This window comes from Dromiciops gliroides, chromosome 3 (genome assembly GCF_019393635.1).
Source record: "Dromiciops gliroides isolate mDroGli1 chromosome 3, mDroGli1.pri, whole genome shotgun sequence".
NCBI lineage: Eukaryota > Metazoa > Chordata > Mammalia > Microbiotheria > Microbiotheriidae > Dromiciops > Dromiciops gliroides.
The window spans coordinates 456758431-456779381 of NC_057863.1; the positions used below are offsets into that span (position 1 = coordinate 456758431).

The 20951-nt window shown below is 37.8% G+C and overlaps 1 protein-coding gene across 2 annotated transcripts in view; it reads left to right on the top strand.

Annotated features, from left to right (window-relative positions):
• Nucleotides 1-20951, top strand: part of RBMS1 (RNA binding motif single stranded interacting protein 1) — a 276072-nt gene that overhangs the window by 236415 nt on the left and 18706 nt on the right. For both annotated transcript variants that reach the window (XM_043994399.1, XM_043994400.1), the window contains exons 7-9: nt 14845-14951; nt 16611-16660; nt 17064-17157. In XM_043994399.1, the coding sequence (XP_043850334.1) occupies nt 14845-14951; nt 16611-16660; nt 17064-17157 (251 nt within the window). The remainder of the gene's footprint in view (nt 1-14844; nt 14952-16610; nt 16661-17063; nt 17158-20951) is intronic.

Here is a 20951-nt window from a genome sequence, read left to right on the forward strand (position 1 = left end):
TGGGGGCCAGACAGTGTGCAAAGGCACACAGACAGTCAGGGAAGGTTAGCACAAGAACAAATAAGTCAATATGGCTGGACTATATAGTGTACGTGAAGGCAAGTAATATGTGATAAGATTGAAGAAGAGTCAGGTAGTAAAGAGAGGCAAATAGAGGAGTTTATATTTCATCCTAGAGGTTTTCAGAGCCATTGATATTTTTGAGTACAACTGCAGCAAGGTCAGATCTGCCCTTCAGGGAAGCCTTGACACTTCTGTAATCAAACTTCTTCGTCACACCAGAGCAGGAAGCTGTTAGTGAAAGTATATTGCTCATGGCCCTTTCTTGGCCTAAGACTGAATGAATGCTATTAGTAAATTATCTTCTAATATAAACTTAACATTCTATATGTATACAGATGTGGATGTGGGTATGTATACACACACATACACATTTTCAGTCTTTAAAAAACTTAAAAATAGTTTGTAAGTGACTTAGAGTCTACTGTAAGCTTTCTCTAAAGTAGGTTTAACTATAGCCTGTAGCAAGTTTTTCTTCAAAGTCACATTTCATGTATTAACAAAGTAGATCATATAACAGGAGTCTTATCCTTCCTACCCTCCACTCCTCCAAAATAAAGTCCACAGTTTCTTAACATGTTGAAACATTTTTCTGTACCAAGGATTTACTGCAATTTAACTGTGGCTAGTTTGCAGTAAAATTCAGACTTTACTTTGAAATCCTTAAACAGAAGACCCCCCCAAAAAAACACCTAACTAAAAGCTCTAAACAAGTTGACAATTTGTGTTATGCATTTCAAGGCAATCCAGATGAATTCTACAAGAGAGATTTTCATTGTCAACTTAATTACTTGAAGGTTAAAAATATTGGTAGAAGGAAACAGTATGGTGGTGATTTCTTTTACACAAAGTGAATTTAGAAGCTAAGGCTGGGCAGTTTTAGTTATATAGAGTAGTAGTCCAAATTAGGAGTCGTGTTGAAGGCCAAAATAAGCCAACCCAGGGCTGAGATTCAGGGATTTGTCTAAAAATGATCTTACAGCGCCTTTCTAGAGGAGAATGCAGCCTTTGAAAAGTATAACAGAAATAAAACCTGTTTTCTGGTGCCTCACTACTGCATAAAACAGTGCTATTCTAGCATTTCCTTTATGCCCATCTGTTCATGGCTCTAATAATAATTTTTGAAGACTTTACATTTTAACAGTGCTTTACAGTTTAGAAAGCACTTTCACATACATTTTTTGTGTTTAAGACAATTTATCATAACCTTCGGCGGAGTCCATGTAGAGGTAGCTCTGGAACCCTAGTGAAGTCTGGAGATAACGTGAAATGAAAAACCAGAAAACAAGTCTTAGTGGGGGAAGAGGAGACTTTTCCTGGGAGGGCAGGACATGACATAATGTAGGAAAAGAACACACAAAGAGGGGGTCAAAGTTAAGTCAAGTATTCACTAAGGTCCTTTTTGCCCAGCATGGCACTGATAGGCCTTCTATGTCCCCTGCTGCTCTCAGCCTGCCATTCAGGAGATTATAGTGGGATTCTAATGTGGAGCTATACATGTGACCACTGACAGAATGTGACCCCAAGAATTTAGCTTGTTTTAGGTATGCGTCCTATGGTAATTCTGGGGTTGCTTTTGACTTTTCTAACTAGGGCTTGTGCACAAATGCCAGCAGGCCTCGGAAAACCGTCCCTGTTACCTCCATCTGACCTGTCTTCACACGGGCTGAATTGGAGCGTTGTCTTTGCCAAAAAACAGAAAAATAACTCTTTGGAAAGGAAAAATAATTGTTGTGCTAGAATGAGTGTTTTTGGTTTTTAACATTTTCATACAGTCTGGAGGTTTTTCAAGAATTTTTATTGTCCTTTTGGCTCCCTTAATGCCTCAATTGTCATTACTTTTTATAAAATGGAATTGCTTGGAAGCTATAAAGGAAAAGTTATACTTAAAGACTTTTAAGACATTTTCAGAGTATTTAGGACAATAGGATTATATCTTGAGGTTAATAGCCCTCTTTCCAGTTCTTCCTTAATACATTCTGAATTTGTTTAAAGTTACTTGGATGTTCTGCATTGTAGGTGTTTGAGATCAAGCATTACGTTACTCTTAAATTGGTTCTATGTTTAGGGTTCTTTTATCTAAGGTCCATAGATAACCTTTGAAGGGGAAGAGGAGATCCATGGGTAGATTTCAGGGAGTCTGTGGACTTGGTTAGGAAAAAAAATGTCTGTTTTTCTCTAACCTCAAATTGAAATTCAGCATTCCCTTCGCTTACAAATGTAAGCAAGAAACATTGTTCTGAGAAGTATCTAGGTTTCACTAGGCCGCCAAAGTGGGAGAGGGTCCATGACACAAAAACATTACTAATGTAGATAAAATATTATTAATATTATTACTAAATAATATATACATCTGTTTATTCAGGATACTTCTTCATAATTAAGAGTGCTTTGTATGCATTATTTCATTTAATCCTCACAATGAGCCCTGAGAAGTGGACAGCACAAGTATTGTCTCTCATTTTAGAGACGAGGAAAACCTCACAGAGGTTAACGTAACTTGCCCACAGTCACACAGCTTAGAAGTAGTACAGACAGGACTAAAATCCTGGTGTTTTGTGTACAAATTCAGTGCTTTTTTTCCTCTACCCCTACTGTCTACCTCATAAGTGAAATGTATGCTAAAAAAGAAGGAAAGTTTTCCAAAAGACAGGATTGTTTGGTGTTTCCCCCTATGTACCTGCATGTTCTGCATGTCCTACTCTGCCTGTGATAGGACAGCTGTAAGCAATTGTTATTATAATCAAAAACACCCACACGGTTTTTAGAAACCCAAGTTACACCCTTTTGCTCTCAGGCTCTGCCAGATAGAAGCAATAAGTTGCTGAGCAGGGTTTTATTAAAAGCATAAAAACCTTGATGCAAGATGCAGGTGTTACTATAAAACTGGAGAGGGTTTTTTGGTTTTGGGGGGGATTTTTGCTACCCTCTCCCCCTTTTTTGAAAGAGGTTCCTAGGTAATAACTCTACAACAAAACTAGCATTTGAATTTTCATTATTCAGTAAGTGGCTATGTTAAAGTACATTGTTACGAAATTTATTAAATCAGTGAAGAACACTAAAGAGAAAAGCCCTGTATATCAAACAAACAAAAAGGCTCTCTTGATAAAAATAAAACAAGTGAAACTTGTGCACAATCCAGAAAACTACAGAAATGAAACCCTCTTATAAATGGTATATTAGATATTGGAAACTAGCCAATTTTATAAGCTGAATGGAGGTTGAAAACATTGCATGTGGGTAAAGAAGACAGAGTAGGCTAAATTGTAACAAAATAGGTGTGGGAGGAAGAACATCTGTCTAGAGAAAACACAACTTGTCATGCTGTTTAGTTACAATAACATAGTTTTTCCCGAAACAAAGAAGGGGTTAAACACAGTTATAGGAAACAGAACTGGACCTCCCTGGCAGCATGAAAAGAGATCAGGAAATGATGTTATGCAAGTAGAAGAGGGGATGTATTTCATGGATCCTAGGATAGGAATTTCTAAAAGCAAAATGCTTATTGTCACAGTGGTCAGCGGAATGCAAAAAAAAAAATCACAAACAAGTTATGTAGTAAACATGCACAGAATATGGTAATTGAGGCACTCTGAAAAATAATAAACATTGTCAGAAAGTGTTAGTTATGGTTGCTTTGCAGAGCATTATTTTTTAAATGATGGGAATCTAAAACAGTTATTTATCAAAGGCAGTTTAAATTTTGTAAAATGATGTTTGGGATCAAACACTATACCTGGTGTTTGATCCCAAACGACCAATACTTAAACTAAGTAATATCTTCTTCCACTATAAAGCTGCCAGTGGCTAACAACTGGGGGGAGGCGGGGAACCATTGAGAATCACTGATTTAGGCCACAACCACAATGCAAATATCAGTCCCTTACACTAAGGAAAAACACAGGTCCTTGAAACAGTTTGACCGAGATAAGTGAATAGAATTTCCAGGAGAACATATCATGAGGCTACAGTCATTAATCAAAGCTGGTATTTTTGTAGTGTTCATTTTTAGCCTGCCTGTTAAAAGAGGAGATTTAAGTCAAACTTGCTGTACCATTTCAAGCTAACAACATGGGTGTAAAGGAAAGGCTTACTGGAAATGTGCAGCATGCTACCACGTGACATCACCCATTATAACTGAATCACTTTTGGGGGTAATTTTTCGTGCCAAACAAGGGAAAAAAGTTTTGAAAAACTGTATCACCATCAAAACTATTCAAAACAGAGACAGCTAGGTGGTACAGTGGATAAAGCACCGGCCCTGGATTCAGGAGGACCTGAGTTCAAAATCTGATCTCAGACACTTGACACTTACTAGCAGTGTGACCCTAGGCAAGTCACTTAACCCTCATTGCCCTGCCCCCTCCCCCCAAACCCAACTATTGAGAACATATTGAAGAATGGACTGATTTGGTTGTCACAGCTTACTCTCAAGAGGGCTCCAGCAGCATATACGATCAGGATTTTGGTTTTGTGGTAGACGACCTGAGGCATTTAACAGACATCTAAGGTTGTACTATATTATTCTGTGCTTAGGAGGCACATCATCCTTTATTCCAAACTCAAAAGAAAAGCCTTCTAATGTGAATCATGACTAAGATGCAACCTTTGCTTTTTAAAGTACTCTTCTGTTCTCAGGTTTTGCAAAGCTTTGAAACAGGAAAGAGAAAAGGAAGTTACTAAACAATGAAATACCAGTCCTCTATATTAGCAAGGCTGTTGTAGTTATAATATGCATCACTTTTTCAGAGTTTTTATTTTATTCTTTCCTGTTCTCGAGCTCTGAGTTCATGGAGATTCTCTCTTACAACAGAGCTTTATTCTGTTCTTTTTTAGGCCAAGTTAAGGGTTTTTATCATTATTATTATTTCAGAGTACTCTCCTTTTCCACCTGTCTGTAGTGGATAACTATTGGTTAAGATCACTTAACTAGCCCACAAACATCTCATTCGCAATAGTCAGTCTTCCTGTTTGTTTTCTTGCTTAAGACCCTTCAGAACAATTTTGGGGAGAGGGAAGAGAGCTAAAAGGCCTCAGATCACACAGTTGTCATTTTCTTGTGTGAAATTTTGTATCCTGGTGTAGTAGTAGTAGTATAGGTACTTGGTTATATGCTAAGGAATTCAAGAATTACCTATCTTTTAAAAAATAAAATATCCATAAACTTTTTGCAAACATAAATTATTTTGTGAACTTTATACAATAAGGTATAGAGGTGCAAGCCCAAGTATTTTTTCAATTTAATTCCATACAACAGATAATTGTTCATTGCCTGTTGTATGCAGAACACTATGCCCAGTGCTGTATCATCATCTTATTCTTTTTTTGGTGGGGGAGGGGGGGGAGGCAATTGGGGTTAAGTGACTTGACCAAGGTCACACAGCTAGCAAGTGTCTGAGACCAGATTTGAACTCAGGTCCTCCTGACTCCAGGGCCAGTGCTCTATCCACTGTGCCACCTAGCTGCCCCACCATCTTATTCTTACATGATTTTCCATTAGATGTCCTGTAGGCATCTCAAATTCAGCATACCCAAAAAGTTCATTATCTCTCCATCCAAGCCACTTTCCCCTCATCTTTGTCTGTTTGAATTCCTAGTTCCCTTCAAAACTCAGGTCAAGTCCTTTCCTTATTCCCCAGATGCTAGACCCCCTCTTCCTAAATTTATTCTGTATGTGTTCTATATTATATGCAGATAGCTTGTTTTCCTCCAGTAGAGTGTAAGCTCTATGAGGGCACCAACTCTCATTTTTTTCTTTGTATCCTCATTGCCTGGCCAAACATCAGGCATATAATACATGCTTACAAATACCTGATGATTTATTGATTGCTAGATGCTTTAAAAAAAAAGGATGAATAATATAGTAGTAGTAGTAGTAGTAGTAAATAATGATGATAATGATTCAATACTTAAAAGATCCATGATTTCATTAGTGTATATATTCTTCCCTCCACTGAGAGTGGTCACTCTCCCCCTACATTTTAGACAGTTTTTGTGAGTTGCTTTGTCCCCATCCTTAATTGATGGTTTATTACCCAACCTTCTGGTAATGACCCTCACCAAACTTAGCTAAGTTGGTTTTCAGCCTAAAGGTTGCCAGTCTTGGGGAAGCTAGGTGGTGCAGTAGATAAAGCACTGGCCCTGGATTCAGGAGTACCTGAGTTCAAATCCAACCTCAGACACTTGACACTTACTAGCTGTGTGACTCTGGGCAAGTCACTTAACCCTCATTGCCCCACCAAAAAAAAAAAAGAAAGAAAGAAAAGAAAAAAAGAAAAAGGTTGCCAGTCTTGACTTTGTTGGTAGAACCTACCAAAGTTTATATTCTGCTGGCTGTACCTAAAGTTACCTCTATACCATAATAAATATCAGAATATGGCTTTCATTAAATAACAACAGCAATAAGGCCTGACATTTATAGGGCATTAAATAAGACACAAAGTGTTTTGCTTATGCATAAAATAAGTGGAATGAATCATAGACACCCTCATTTTACATTGTCTTATTTACTTTCATACCTTCTATGGTAGAAAAGTATATATGTGCATACAGTTTGGAACCACAAAGCAACTCGATTTGCACCAAACATAACAGAATTTCTACACCCAGATGAAGATTTTCCCCCTTCACAGTAGTCACCTTGGGAGACTACATTTATTACAACAATGATGCCATTATGCCATTTTGACGCTATTCCTTTAGAATTTCCCAAAGATATTGTAGCATTGCTCTTACGAATATCCTCATGACAAATTTTGTGCCTTGAGGATCCATTTGATTTTTGCAGAGACAGGTCATTCAGAGCCAAGCCTGATGAAAAAAGTAGATGAACAAACTGTGATGTCATCACAGTGTGAGGGTGGCAGTACAGCAGAGTCGAAAGAGAGCTGGGTTTATAGTTGGAGCATTGGAGCTTAAATCTCAGCCCTGCCACTTACTACTTGTGTGACCTTGGTTAGAGGAGGAGGAGGAGAGGCTCAGTTTCCTCATCATTAAAACAAGCTGATTAATTTAGATGATCACTAAGGCTAGCTCGAAATCCATAATCATGATCTTGGGACAGAAATGATAGGTAACTGTAAAGTAATGTGACTGATTTGATTCTGTGGCTCTGGAGTTTGTTTCAAGGGAGTTTTTCAAAAATGTTTTAAACAATGGATGGTATCATTGGAATAAGCCTTTTTGCATCCCAAGGTGACCACTTTGAAGGATGACTTTCATTTGGGAACATAAACTCTGGTGTGCTTGTTTTCAGTAAATAAATATCTCATTGCTTTATGGTCAGACAGTGTGCATCATACTTTCAGTTTGCCTACAATCTGTCTTACCCTTTATTTTCTGACACCATTCTCTCTGTTTTCATGTTAGCAAAAATGGAAGCAAAGCAATAAAATGTCATTCATCATCAGAAGGATTTGAATTTCCTTTTATATTTTGCATTTCATTAAAGCCATTTTTTAATATTTGGGGTAGCAGGCAGACTAAATTTATTTGAACACTATTTCTGGAGTAGCATAAAACATAACATGAATGATTTTTACTTGGATTTTAGAGGAGAACAAATCTCTGCCTTACTGTTTATTTGTTTACATGAGTATAGGTAAATAAATGAAAAATATCAGATTTCCTCAATATTTAATAAGTGCTCTTTGTTTTGTAGAGCTGTGGAATACTGACAATGAGGAAAGCCCCCTTTGAGCTAATTTTCTACCTGTTCTAGTGCATGACTTCAATCTGGTTCTCAGATTCTTTGGTTCAGTGCTTCTCTCAGTCTTGAAGGTTACAGAGAAAATTGAAATTAGGAAATGTCCCCCTGCTTGGTAATGATGTTTAGAATGTCTTTACTGGTAGTAAGCATGCTTATTTTAAAAAGCAAACACCTTTGCAAAACTTGTTTGTTTGTTTTTTCTCTCCATAAAATCTAAATCAAATCATTCAAACTAAGCTTTTTACCACCCTAGAAATAAAATTCATACGAATTATGTCCATCTGCTACCTAAAAATGTCCAGAATTGCTACAAGAGGAATTCTTCTCCATATTATTTATGTTCCTAGAATGCATGGTACAAGTTATATAAAATAAAGGAGACTTCAAGAACTTTTAGGAAAATGCAGTTTCTCATGCCTAACAGCTTCCCAAGTAGGTAGAGCAGCAGTGCATGAAAAAAGCAACTGTTGTTACAGCATCAATCACTTGTTTCTGGATTGTATTTTTTAAATAATCAAAAGCTCCTCTCCCCTGCATCACATTATTCAGAAAAGACCAAAAAAGAGGAAAAGGTCCTATATGTACAAAAATATTAATAGAAGATTTATTCATGGTGGCACAAAACTGGAAACTAAGGGGGTATCCATCAATTGGGGAAGGGTTGAGCAAATTGCAGTATGAATGTAATGGTATCCTAATGTGCTATAAGATATAAGGAAAAAGACTATTTGAGAGAGCCAAGGGAAGACTTGTATTAATTGATCCGGAGTGAAGTGAGCAGAACCAGAAAAATAATCCTATAAAAATGAAAAATTTGAATGACTTGAGAATCTGATCAACTAAATGATCAGCCATGATTCTCAAGGACTAGTGAACAAGAACATTTCCCACCTTATGACAAAAAGCCAATGGAAAAAGACATAGTTTTTTAATGGGATTTTGCTTTACTTGACTATCTATGGGACACCAGGATTCTGTATTTTTTTCCCTTTTTCATTAGAGTGAGAGAAATGGGAACAAAAAAGAGAAATGCTTAATAATTTGGGGGAAAACCCCAATATAAAACTAATTTTTTTAGAAAAAGAAAGTCACTATTAGAGTATTTTAGATGGACTACTGAGGGACAGCTATTTTCCTGAAGCAAATAGCTTTACAATATTAAATGTTATTTTTACAATTTACTGATCATTTTTATTAGTTATGGCATTTCAAAATATGGCGATTATTTTTTCCAAGATATGTGTTACCTGCCAGTGTGGAGTGTGTTTAACTCATCTGTGAAATAGGAAAAAAAATATTTTAAAGATAGCTTTGAATCACAAGCTAAATAAAATTACTTTTAGTTTTAGTTTTTCTTTTCTTTTCTTTTTTTTTTTTTGTGGGGCAGTGAGGATTAAGTGACTTTCCCAGTGTCACATAGCTAGTAAGTGTCAAGTGTCTGAGGTCAGATTTGAATCCAGGGCTGGTACTTTATCCACTGTACCACCTAGCTGTCCCCCTAAAATTACTTTTAAAATATATCTTGTGTCATCTACTTCCATTAAAAAATTATCTATTTGTAAATGGCATTTATCAGAACTTATTTAGTCATTTTAACTTTTTTTAGGTTGGACTTCATTGGTTCTCGACTCTCTTACTCCATGACTATATACAGTCTAAGTGAATGAAAATCATGAAGAAATATTTTACTCACAAAAATGCATATACAATGATAAATACTTTCAAGATGATCTTGTCACATCATGAGCTTAGTGGGTTTTTTAAAAAAAACCGTTTCTTTTGCAAATAAGGAAATAAAATTTAGTAAAGTTATACTTTTTGAATGAAAGCCTTAAAAACAAATTAGTGGTGATTTGTGAAGACAGGGGAGAAAAAAAGAACAAGGTACACATTAAAATTCTGGAAAGCAGGGGCAGCTAGATGGCACAGTGGATAAAGCACCAGCCCAGGATTCAGGAGTACCTGAGTTCAAATCAGGCCTCAGACACTTGACACTTGCTAGCTGTGTGACCCTGGGCAAGTCACTTAACCCCCATTACCCCGCAAAAAAAAAAAATCTGGAAAGCAACACTTCAAATTTATGACAGCCTTATGCTTCTGATATTGTCAAATCCTCTTAGAATGATCAAATCACACTTTACAGTTGTTCCATTTTCAATGTCTGAATTTAGCATCTCATGTTAATTAAAAGGCCCTTATTACAGAAGGTGGTGTTAAACAGTGTTAAACTTATACATGTGTATGTGTATACATAACATATTTACATGTTAAAACTGAATCAGTGTGATACATGGTTAAATAGGTTACAACTCCAGCCCAGTTTGGCTGACTTGCATTGAATGACTTGGAACAGTCACACAGTCTCTCTTGCATTTTCCAGATTAGGTCATGTCTGTGAGGAAAAACTAGAAATTTTGCACTACTCACTGGGCCAACTAAACTCCTTAAAATTATATTTTTTTAGAAATCTGACTCAAAAAGAAATAGTGTAAGAGCATTTCAAATCCAAGTATTCATTCTTCAGCATTGTCACATACACTTTTTCTAGATCTCCTACCTATCTGACCATTTCTCCTTTCTCTCTTTACTCTTAGTTGGTGATTTCATTAGCTCCCATCAGTTCTTTTAACATCCTTAAGCAGGTGACTCCTAGATCTGTGTACCAATCCCTCTCTCCTGAATGCTAGTCCCACATTTCTAATTGTTTATTTGACATTTTAAACTGGATTGACACAGGCATCTCAAATTCAGCACATCCAAAACATTATCTTTCCAATCAAACCCATCACTCTTTTTTTTTTTTAAGTGAGGCAATTGGGGTTAAGTGACTTGCCCAGGGTCACACAGCTAGTAAGTGTTACATGTCTGAGGCTGGATTTGAACTCAGGTACTCCTGACTCCAGAGCTAGTGCTCTATCCACTGCGCCACCTAGCTGCCCCTAAACCCATCACTCTTACAAACTTCCCTAGGAAGTCATCACCATTTTTTTTTTCAGTTACTCAGGTTTGAAACCATGTAATCATCTTCATTTATTCCCTATTCCTCACCCCACTCTCTCTCCTGCAAATTCTCATCCAGTAAGTTGGTAAGTCTTGTTGATTCCACTTCCACTGGTCTTATTTGTCTTCTCTCCACTCATAAAACCACCTCTCTAGGTCTTATCTTCGTCACCTCTCAACTGGACTATTACAAGAGCCCCTTAATTGACAGCTATGTTAGGACGGTTTGTCATAGAGGCTTGCAGCAAGGAGGCTAAAGTAATTTTCCTCAAGTGGAAGTCTATGCATGTTACCTCCTTAACTCAGTAAATTCCAGTGGCTCCCTATTACCTCTAAAAGTAAATATAAAATCCTTTGTTTGGCATTTAAAGCTCTTCACAACCTCTAATCCCTTCCTTTATCTCTAATCTTCTCACATATTATTCTCCCTCACACAATCTATGGCTTACCTTATTGTTCAGTCATTTTAGTCATTTCCAATTCTTCGTGAACACATTTGGGATTTTCTTGGCAGAGATACTAGTGGTTTGCCACTTCCTTCTCCAGCTCATTTTAAAGAAGAGGAAACAGAGGCAAATAGACTTAAGTGACTTGCCTGGGGTCACACAGCATGTAATTGTCTGAGGCTAGATTTGAACTCAGGAAAAGGAGTCTTCCTTATTCCCAGCGCCAGTGCTCTATACACTGTGCCACCTAGCTGCCCATGGTCCAACTATATTTGACCTATTTGCTATTCTTCACATACAATGCTCCATCTCCCATTTGAGCCTTAGCACCAGCTGTCCTCCATCCCTAAATGCCCTACCACATTACTTCTACATTTTAGAATCCCTGGAATCCTTTAAGACTCAAGTCAAGCACTGGCTTCCTACTCCTCCCTCACCCACAGATGCTAGTGCCTTCCCTACCAAGGTTAACGATAATACTCACTTTATTTGTATCCTGTATGTGTACGTACACATATATACATACACATATAAACATATTGTCTTCCCCATTAAGATATAAGCTCCTTCATTTCAGAAATAATTCCTTGCTTTTCCTTTGTATACCCAGTGCATTGCACCATGCCCGATAGAGACTATATACTTAATAAATACTTTTTGATTGATTGGATACATGAGAAGTACTAACAGTCATCAAAGCTTCTCACTAGCCTCTTCCAAAAGGTGAAATCGTCCAGATCATATGTAGGACAGATTAAACATCAAATGTTGTACCAAATTGTTTTGTTTTTGTAAAAAATGTGGGTGATATGCCTTTTGACGAGCACATCAAATGAGATTTTACTTCTCTCAATCCCAGGGACATGGGTTTGTGCCCCCATAGTCGTCTCTCTCAAAGCCTCCCAAACAATTCTAGATGTACAGATGCCTACATAGATACATAGACTGCCTGGCTGACAACAAAGACTAGTAAAGACTTAGAAGTGGAAAAGCATCATTATCTCAACATATGTTCTGTAGATGCGGATTATGTGTCAAGCAATATAGAGAGTGGGGGGGGGGTGAGGGCAGCTAGGTGGCACAGTGGATAAAGCATCGCTCTGGATTCAGGAGGACCTGAGTTCAAATACAGCCTCAGACACTTGATGCGTACTAGCTGTGTGACCCTGGGCAAGTCACTTAACCCTCACTGCCCTGGGGAAAAAATAGCTAAAAAAAAGAGAGAGAGATGAGGAGGACTGTAAGGCTTGTCTCTATTGGATAGTGTTCTCCTGGTGTTCTGTCTCATTTAAAGTGATCCAATGCAATATTAAAGAACTATAGATGAATGGTTTAAGTTAAGCCAAAAAGCATTTATAGGCGCTCGTGCCTACAATGTGCCAGGCACAATGCTAATTGATGGACAGAGAGACAACATAAAAATTATTGTGTAGATGTAAGATACATACAGGGTCAACTGGACATCGTATGTGAGGAAAGACAGTAGTAGCATTAAGGGAGACTGGGAAAGGCTTCTTGCAGAAGGTATGTTCATTTAGCTGGGACTTCAGTGAAGTAAAGGAAGTTGGTCAGGAGGGAAAAATGAGAGAGGAGAGCATTCCAGACTGGGAGACACTGTGTAAAAATCCTTGGAGTCAGGAGACAGGGCAGCTTTTTCAAGGTACAGCAAGGAGGCTGGATAAGAGTATGTGGAAGAAATCGTAAGGAGACTGGAGAGGTAGAAAGAGACCAGGTTATTGGTGCTTTATGCGGCTTCCCTTTATTTTCCTCCTTTGCGTCCTTTTGCCATACCTTTAATCATTCTTACAGAACCTGATGATTTCCAAAAATCCAAACTTCTGCTGAAAAAAGAGAAGATGCTTCATTCAGCTTCTGAGATTTGGCCCCATTCCCATCTTCCACCACACCCAGATTACCTTAAATGGGAATTCCTTAGGCAGGAAAGCTTGGGGGAGTGGAGACTGGAGATAAACAAAGGGCCCTTTTGTCAGAAGAAGGGTGAATACCTATGCTGATATTCCTGCCAAACATCTAATGTTATGATTTATGCTCTTGCCTCCCCCTGCTCTGAGTGTAGTTCTCATTCAGAAACTACCTCAGGTTCACATCCCAACATGCCCCATAAGGGTGTTGCCGGCTGATTAAAAGAGAAAGGAGTGTCACACAACAGCCCAGACAGCTCATAAGGAAGGAATTACAGGTTCTTTGAGGTTGGGTGGTTTTTATTTTTTGGGGTTATTTTTTGGTTTGGCGTGTGTGTGTGTGTGTGTGTGTGTGTGTGTGTGTGTGTGTGTGTGTGTGTGTTTTGGCAGGGTAATATTCTAAGGCAGGTCACACCACAGCTTCCACCCTATGATTAGTGGGTGGGTACGGGCTGAGCACTAGCAATGATACAAAATAGGAAATAAATTAGGATAATAAGAGACAAAGGGGAAAGGAGTAAATTTTCCACAAGTAATATTTTTCTCTTTATGGTTATTTGACTTTGAAACAGCACATGAAAGTAGTAATCATGTTACTCTAGGAGACAAAGCACAGAATGTGGGAACCAGACAGAAGAAGCATGTGATTCCCTTCAGTGTACTAATTAGAAATACACAGAAAGAGACAGAGCTTTCAGGAATCAACTACTATCTTCATGTCTGTGGAAAAGCAGAACAAAACATAAAAGAAGTAGCACAGGAAGAGAAGGGAGCAAGCATTTATTAAGCACCTACTGTGTGTCAGGTACTTCACAAATATTATCTCATTTGACCCTCATAACAACCCTGGGAGGTAGGTGCCATTATTATCCCCAATTTATAGTTGGGGAAACTAAGGCAGAGAGAGATTAGTGACTTGTCCAGATCTCACAGCTAGAAAATATCCTAGGCTGAACTTGAACTTAGGCCATCCTGACTCCAGGCCTAGCATTCTATCTACTATCTGATAGATGGATGAGCTGGGAAAAAATACTTGTTAGTCCTATTCACGTGTCTCAAAGTAGTAAAATAGTGAAATTTCTCCTTCTGACTTATTTGTAATCTGGAGGCTCTTTGGTATGATGGATTGTTTATGGAGTCATGGGGCTGGGGTTCAAATCCCATCTCTGATGTTTGCTATTTGTTTTTTTGTTTGTTTTTTTTTAAGTGAGGCAATTGGGGTTAAGTGACTTGCCCAGGGTCACACAGCTAGTAAGTGTTAAGTGTCTGAGGCCGGATTTGAACTCAGGTACTCCTGACTCCAGGGCCGGTGCTCTATGCACTGCGCCACCTAGCTGCCCCTGATGTTTGCTATTTGTTTTGACCTTGGGGAAATTGCTTGTAACTTCCTTGAGCCTCAGTTTCCTCATGTGTAGAATGAAAGGGCTGTGCTAGATGACTTTTGTGACCCCTTCATACTCTAAGTTTTTGACTTTTTTGAGCCTTTGAGTTGTTATCTCATAGTCCAGGAACAATATAGTCTTATTCTAAACTGTACTTTTCACTGGTAGATGATTTCAAAATTAATCTTATATTGTCTCTTGTCTCTGCTAGAACATTAGAAGTATTCTTCCCCAACCCCTCCAAAAAAACCCTTCGTTTTTCATGTTCCATCTATGCACTGGTAAAACGTTTTTGTTTCAGAGTATTCTTTCTCCCATTTCCTTAGCTCCTGCAGAACCTCTGTTGTGCAAGTTTGCAGATGGCGGACAGAAGAAGCGACAAAATCAGAACAAGTACATACAGAATGGGAGAGCATGGCACAGAGAAGGCGAGGTAAGGCTTGTGAGGCTCTTCCATGAAACTTCAGGGGAGATGTGGAGCAATGACTGTCTAAGGAAACAGTCATAGAAAAGTCACTTTCTGAATGGCTGCCATTGACACAGATATGGCTTGTATCTTGAACTATGTCTTATTTTAAAACTGCCCAAATATGTGCTTTGTTACTGGGTGACAACTACAGGAATCCACAAATCAGGTAAAATGAGAAGAATTAAGTACTGGCTGGTGTCTTGGGGTTCCATGAAGCAGACATCATAGGCCAGTGCTTGGATCCTCTGGGTCAATAGCATGTTTTTTTCAGAGGTGACAACATTTAACGCTGCTCAGAAATTGCGCTGGATGGCCCAATTAGGAATTTATGATTGAAGGGTGTTGCCCTTCCCCCCCCTGCAGATTATTTTGGAAAATTGTGATAAAATCTTTAATAGATCTTTAAAGATATAAACTTTATGTGTCATGCACATACTAAGAGGAAGCAAGATCCAGTGGATTGGGTACTGAACTAGGAAAACTGGGGTTCAAATCCCTTCTCAGATCCTTAACTTATGAAACCCCAAGCAAGTAATTTAATTACTCTGTACCTCAATTTCTTTATCTACAAAGTGAGGAAAATGAAATGGATAACCTCTAAAAAATTTCAAAAGGGTCTCTCTCTCACACACACACACACACACACAGACAATTATACATTTGGAGATAGAAGAGACCTTGAAGGCTGGTATCAGAAAGAAGGGGAAACAGTCATTCAGAAATCCTCTGGCTTAATTCTGTTATAATTATTTTTTTTCTCAGAATTCATTTGTTCATTGTATCCCAGATAGAAAACTGAGTTCAGAGTGAGAAAAACTTGGGTCATAGAATCGTAGATTTAGAAATAGAGGAATGAAAGTCCCACTTCTGGCTTCTAATGATTATTTGACCCTTGGCAAGTCAGAGAGTTGCAGGGGGTGGTACTATCAGTTACAGAGCATGTATCGATCTGCAGAGGTAGAAGGTGTTTCATCATCAGGGAATTCCCTATGCCAATTAAATCACAAGTCCAGTTCAATTTTTTAAAAAGGATCTCTTCCTGGCCAGCCATGTGCTGGCCAGTATATAAAGACCAAACCAAAAATTGGCCCTGTCTTTGAAGAACTTACATTCTAATTTTTTTTTTTAATTTAACGGGGCAATGGGGTTAAGTGACTTGCCCAGGGTCACACAGCTAGTAAGTGTCAAGTGTCTGAGGCCGGATTTGAACTCAGGAACTCCTGAATCCAGGGCCGGTGCTTTATCCACTGTGCCACCTAGCCTCCCCGAAGAACTTACATTCTAATGGAAGAAAATGTTAGTGTTAATGTTTGTTAATATTAAACACACATAATTAAACATACTAAATAGTAATTTCTTATGCCCTAATCATATTTAATAATACATTTTTGCATTTCAAGATTTTAAGAAATAGAATATGGGGGCAGCTAGATGGTACAGTGGATAAAGCACTGGCCCTGGATTCAGGAGTACCTGAGTTCAAATCCAGCCTCAGACACATGACACTTACTAGCTGTGTGACCCTGAACAAGTCACTTAAGCCCAATTGCCTCAAAAAAAAAAAAAGAAATAGAATATGGTACATTATTCCATTCTCAGTTATGTGTTTATTCTCACTTATAGGCTGGAATGACACTTACCTATGATCCAACTACAGCTGCTTTACAGAACGGGTATGTATTCAAGATTATGTACATGATATAAGGCAGAAGTTCTTAACCTTTTTTTTGGTTAAGGGAACCCTTTAGCAGTCTGGTAAGGCCTATGAATGCCTTTTCTGAATAGTGTTTTTAAATGTATATGTGTATTTAAAAAACTATATGTGTGTGTGTATATAAATATATATATTTGTTACATGTATAATGTGTATATACATGCACACACATATAATATATCTTAATGAAACCATTTATATTGAAGTACAGTTGTTAATTTTTTAAAGACAAATTCAAGACCTTGGGCTTAGAACTCCTATTTCAACAGGGATATAAGGAGAGAAGGACTCTATAGAGTTTTGCCTGATAAATGATAAAATTGTAGAGCATTATTTAACAAGGGCTCTTCCATTTGTTCCAGATTTTATCCTTCACCTTACAGTATTGCTACAAATCGAATGATCACTCAAACGTCTATTACACCTTATATTGCTTCTCCTGTTTCTACATACCAGGTTTGTGCTCTTTGGCTTCATAAGCATCATCCCATTCACTTATGGGATCAAATTCATTTCTATGTTGGTTTTTCAATGTCTTTAGAATTGCGATCAATTATAATGTAAATTATTTTTACACAGCACAAGTGTTTCTTAAAGTGCATATAGTAGATAGAAGGACATGACCTTGGAATCAGGAATGTCTTGCCTCTGACACACCCTGGCTTTGTGACCCTGTGTGTTTTAACTTCTCAGTGCCCCCGAGAAACTCTTTAAGACTATAAGCTGGTGGTGAAAAGTTGCTGCTCTTCATTGGTGTACAGAGATTTTCCTCAACCAGGAAGCTCCCTACACTTGATGAAATCACATTTCTAGATCAAAAAGAAGGTATTTAATTCAGAATGAATCACCATTATTTTATAGCAGAATAATTACCTGTCTGTGTCATTAGAAAGACATAGGGAATTTGTGTTAATTTGAATGATGGAAGTTTCAAATCTAGGAAGGACTTTAACTATCTGCAGCACTGGACAGCCCTTACTTTCACATATGCCATATTCCTCTTAAAGTGAATCAGTTCAAGAAAACCCTGCCTTCCTTGCTACATGCACTGTTGCTTTCTCCCCTTTTTTAATAAGTTAGCGGAAGGGATGAGGGGTATAATATAAAGGTCTTTGTAAGAAAGTCAGTGTTAAGTGATCAGAGTTGTGGAATGTAAAAGTGACCCAAAAAGGCAGCGTCTTAGAGATTGACTATAATATCAAAATATTCCTATTAATTCATTTATACTGAAGGTCAAATAACCTCCCCCCTCCATGGACACAGTGATCGTCAATGAATTTTACCCACTTTTATACTGAGTATCTGTTTTCTTTAGCCCTTTATGCTTTGTTCTAATCAGGGGGTTCTACTGTTGAGTATTTTGGAAATACAGCCTATGATTGACATCCATCTATCCTGTGTGGTGAAACTGAAGGGTGGTTTGTTCAGAATGAAATATCCCTAGTAGTGGGTTTGAGGATTTTTGAATAGGTTGATGGGCCATCAGAAAAGTCCTGGAAAGCAGGTGGTCAACATCTGTGGAGTGGGACATCTGGTACCCTTCTCCTGGGGCTCCTCCCTTCCTCTGATTGGAGAGCTCCTCCCAGAGCCTCCATTTACAGAGGGGAGCCCAAGGCAGCCATCTTATAATTTCCCACCTGACTGCACTCCTGGACTTTATCATCATCTCCAGAAACTCATCTTCCAGCAAAGCTGCATAAATTCTGAAAGTCATACTTCCTCAGTACCTTCTGCCCTTAGGGCCTCACCTTCCTACTGATTGGAAAAGGTGAAGGCTGAACATCAGAAAACCCCTTCAAAATCCTTTATTTGACGGGGCCCTGGACAGTTAATTCGTCATTTCCCATCATACTGTAGAACTTCATTATACCCTGTATGGGGAGCCCTTTCTCCCACCTCTCTTAACTTCTTTTTCTATGTTGATTTCTCCCATTGGAATGTGAACTCCTTGAAGGAAGGGTCTGCCTTTTGTCTTTCACTATATCACTAATGCTTATCACAGTGCCTGGCACATAACAAGTAACTTAGTAAACATTTATTCACTACCCCACTGTTGAGGGCTAAAATTCTAGCTAAACTGTCTAAAATATCTAATGAGTGGTCGCCAATAAATTATAAGCTTTAGCAAGAGTTAGACTTTTAAGCATTTATTAAGGAGAATAAGAATTTGGTAAAGAGAGAGAAAAAGGCCTAAATTCCTAGCTATTAAAGGGAGAGCACATTTTTAGCTCCGCTCTCCACCAGAGTCCAAAGGAAAAAGCGCGCGAGACTGAGCGCCAGTCTCTTCCTTCCTTCCTCCTCCCACTCGTCCGCGTCACTTCCTGATGCCTGGTCTTGCCCTCAAAGACCTTCGCTTCATGGGCAGAACTCTTCTACAGTAAGTATCCAGCAGGTGGCGTTATTCCAATCGTTACAGTCCCCCCTGTTGTTCCTCAAGAAACAAAATGTTTCCTTGACGGAACAGTAAAAACAATATAATAACTATTGCTAACTAATAATATGTGAACAACAATATAGAAAAGGAAGAGAGGAAAGTTTTGTCCAGAGGAGCGATTTTTTGTCCTCATGAACCGACGCTTTGACATTAGTCTTGCAAAGGGAGGGCCTCTGCAGAGAATACATGTTACAGATGGTGTATATTATAACAGAAAGAGAAAAAAAACAACAAAAACAACAAATCAAAACTGTTCATTTAAAGTCTCTGAAAGTCTTTTCTCAGATGTCCTCTAGGTGTAGTCGTGGAATGGAAGTCTTTTCAGGGGTTGATGAGTGGATAGTGGTAATCAGCCAGGAAATTTCCTACAAAATTGAGCTTAACACAACTTTAAAATAGCTTTGTCAATAATCAAATCAAACAATGAAAGTTCTCAAAAACATGTCTAAGGGAATTCAGAATCTTAGTTGTTACACATGAAACATATAATAAAACAAAAATTGAACCATTCTTTAAAATTATAATATTACTATAGTCCCCCCTTATGGAGGGTAATTGAGAAGACAATTGCTGCGATATTAATTATTAAAAATAATTTTTTATCTTTGTTTCATCACTTTTTGCATCATCTGCCTAATTATCCTCATGCCATTATGAGAAATTAAAAAATCTAATATAATTGGTAACAGGTGTCAAGGCCAAATTCAACACTGTATTTATCATGACACCTGAGATAATTATGGGGGTTACCATAAAAGAACAGAGAAATGATGGGATATGAGCATTCCCACACTTGAGCAATATGTACTGCCCATACAGTATGCCAGGCTTAAAATAGGTGGATGGAATATATGTCCATGCCACCGAACATATTGGAAGAAACTGAGTCAGACTTAATCAGATGCATGGGACTGAGATGTCCATGGCATCAGGCATATAGGAGGGAGCATGGAAGCCAGGTGTAGAAGTGAGATGGGTGGGATGAATACTTCCAGCCATCTGTACAATATTGTGGGGAAAAATAAAATAAAATATTAAACCAAGAGAATCCAACCTCAACATTTGTCAAAAGCCGTTCCCTCGGCCATACCTTGACTTCATGCATGTCTCCCCTCATGTGACAGTTCAGTGTCTGCTCTTGCATGTATTCCTCTTGTGATTGGATGGCATCTTGGCCAACTGGCATCTGATAACTCAGAATAAAGTCAATTAATGTCTTAAATGATAAGTTCCCATAATCCAAGTCTCATATGGATTTAAAAATTGAGGATAATAAATGATTGCAAAAAATGCGAATACGTCTTGACTCAAAATATAATATATAATTATGCAACAATTTCAAATAATACCCTTTTTTTTACTTAGTATACAATTACTTTTGTGAAAAATCAGAACATATTTAAATACAAGTTAAAGCACAACAGAATCTCAAAGAACTTTTTTTTTTTGAAAATAGAAAACTTTTACAAATGTTCCCCTCTTTTTTTTTTTTTTTTGGGAATATGCTTATCAAAAATAATACTTCTAGAATCAATTTACACTTGCCATGGCAACCAATTTGCCAGGGAAATGCTTTAAAGAGTTTGATCAAATAATCAGTTGAGAAAAAATAACAAAAACAAACAACTCAGAATATGGGAGCACAATACTCCTAGAATTAACATTGTATAATAAAATCAAAACCATCTTGCAATGTTTCAAAATTAGATAGACAAATGAATAGAAGAAAATACACATGGAACAATAAAAGACAATGAAATTCAAACTAAGGAAATCTAAATGAATATGAACTTAATATTAATAAGAGTATTACAAA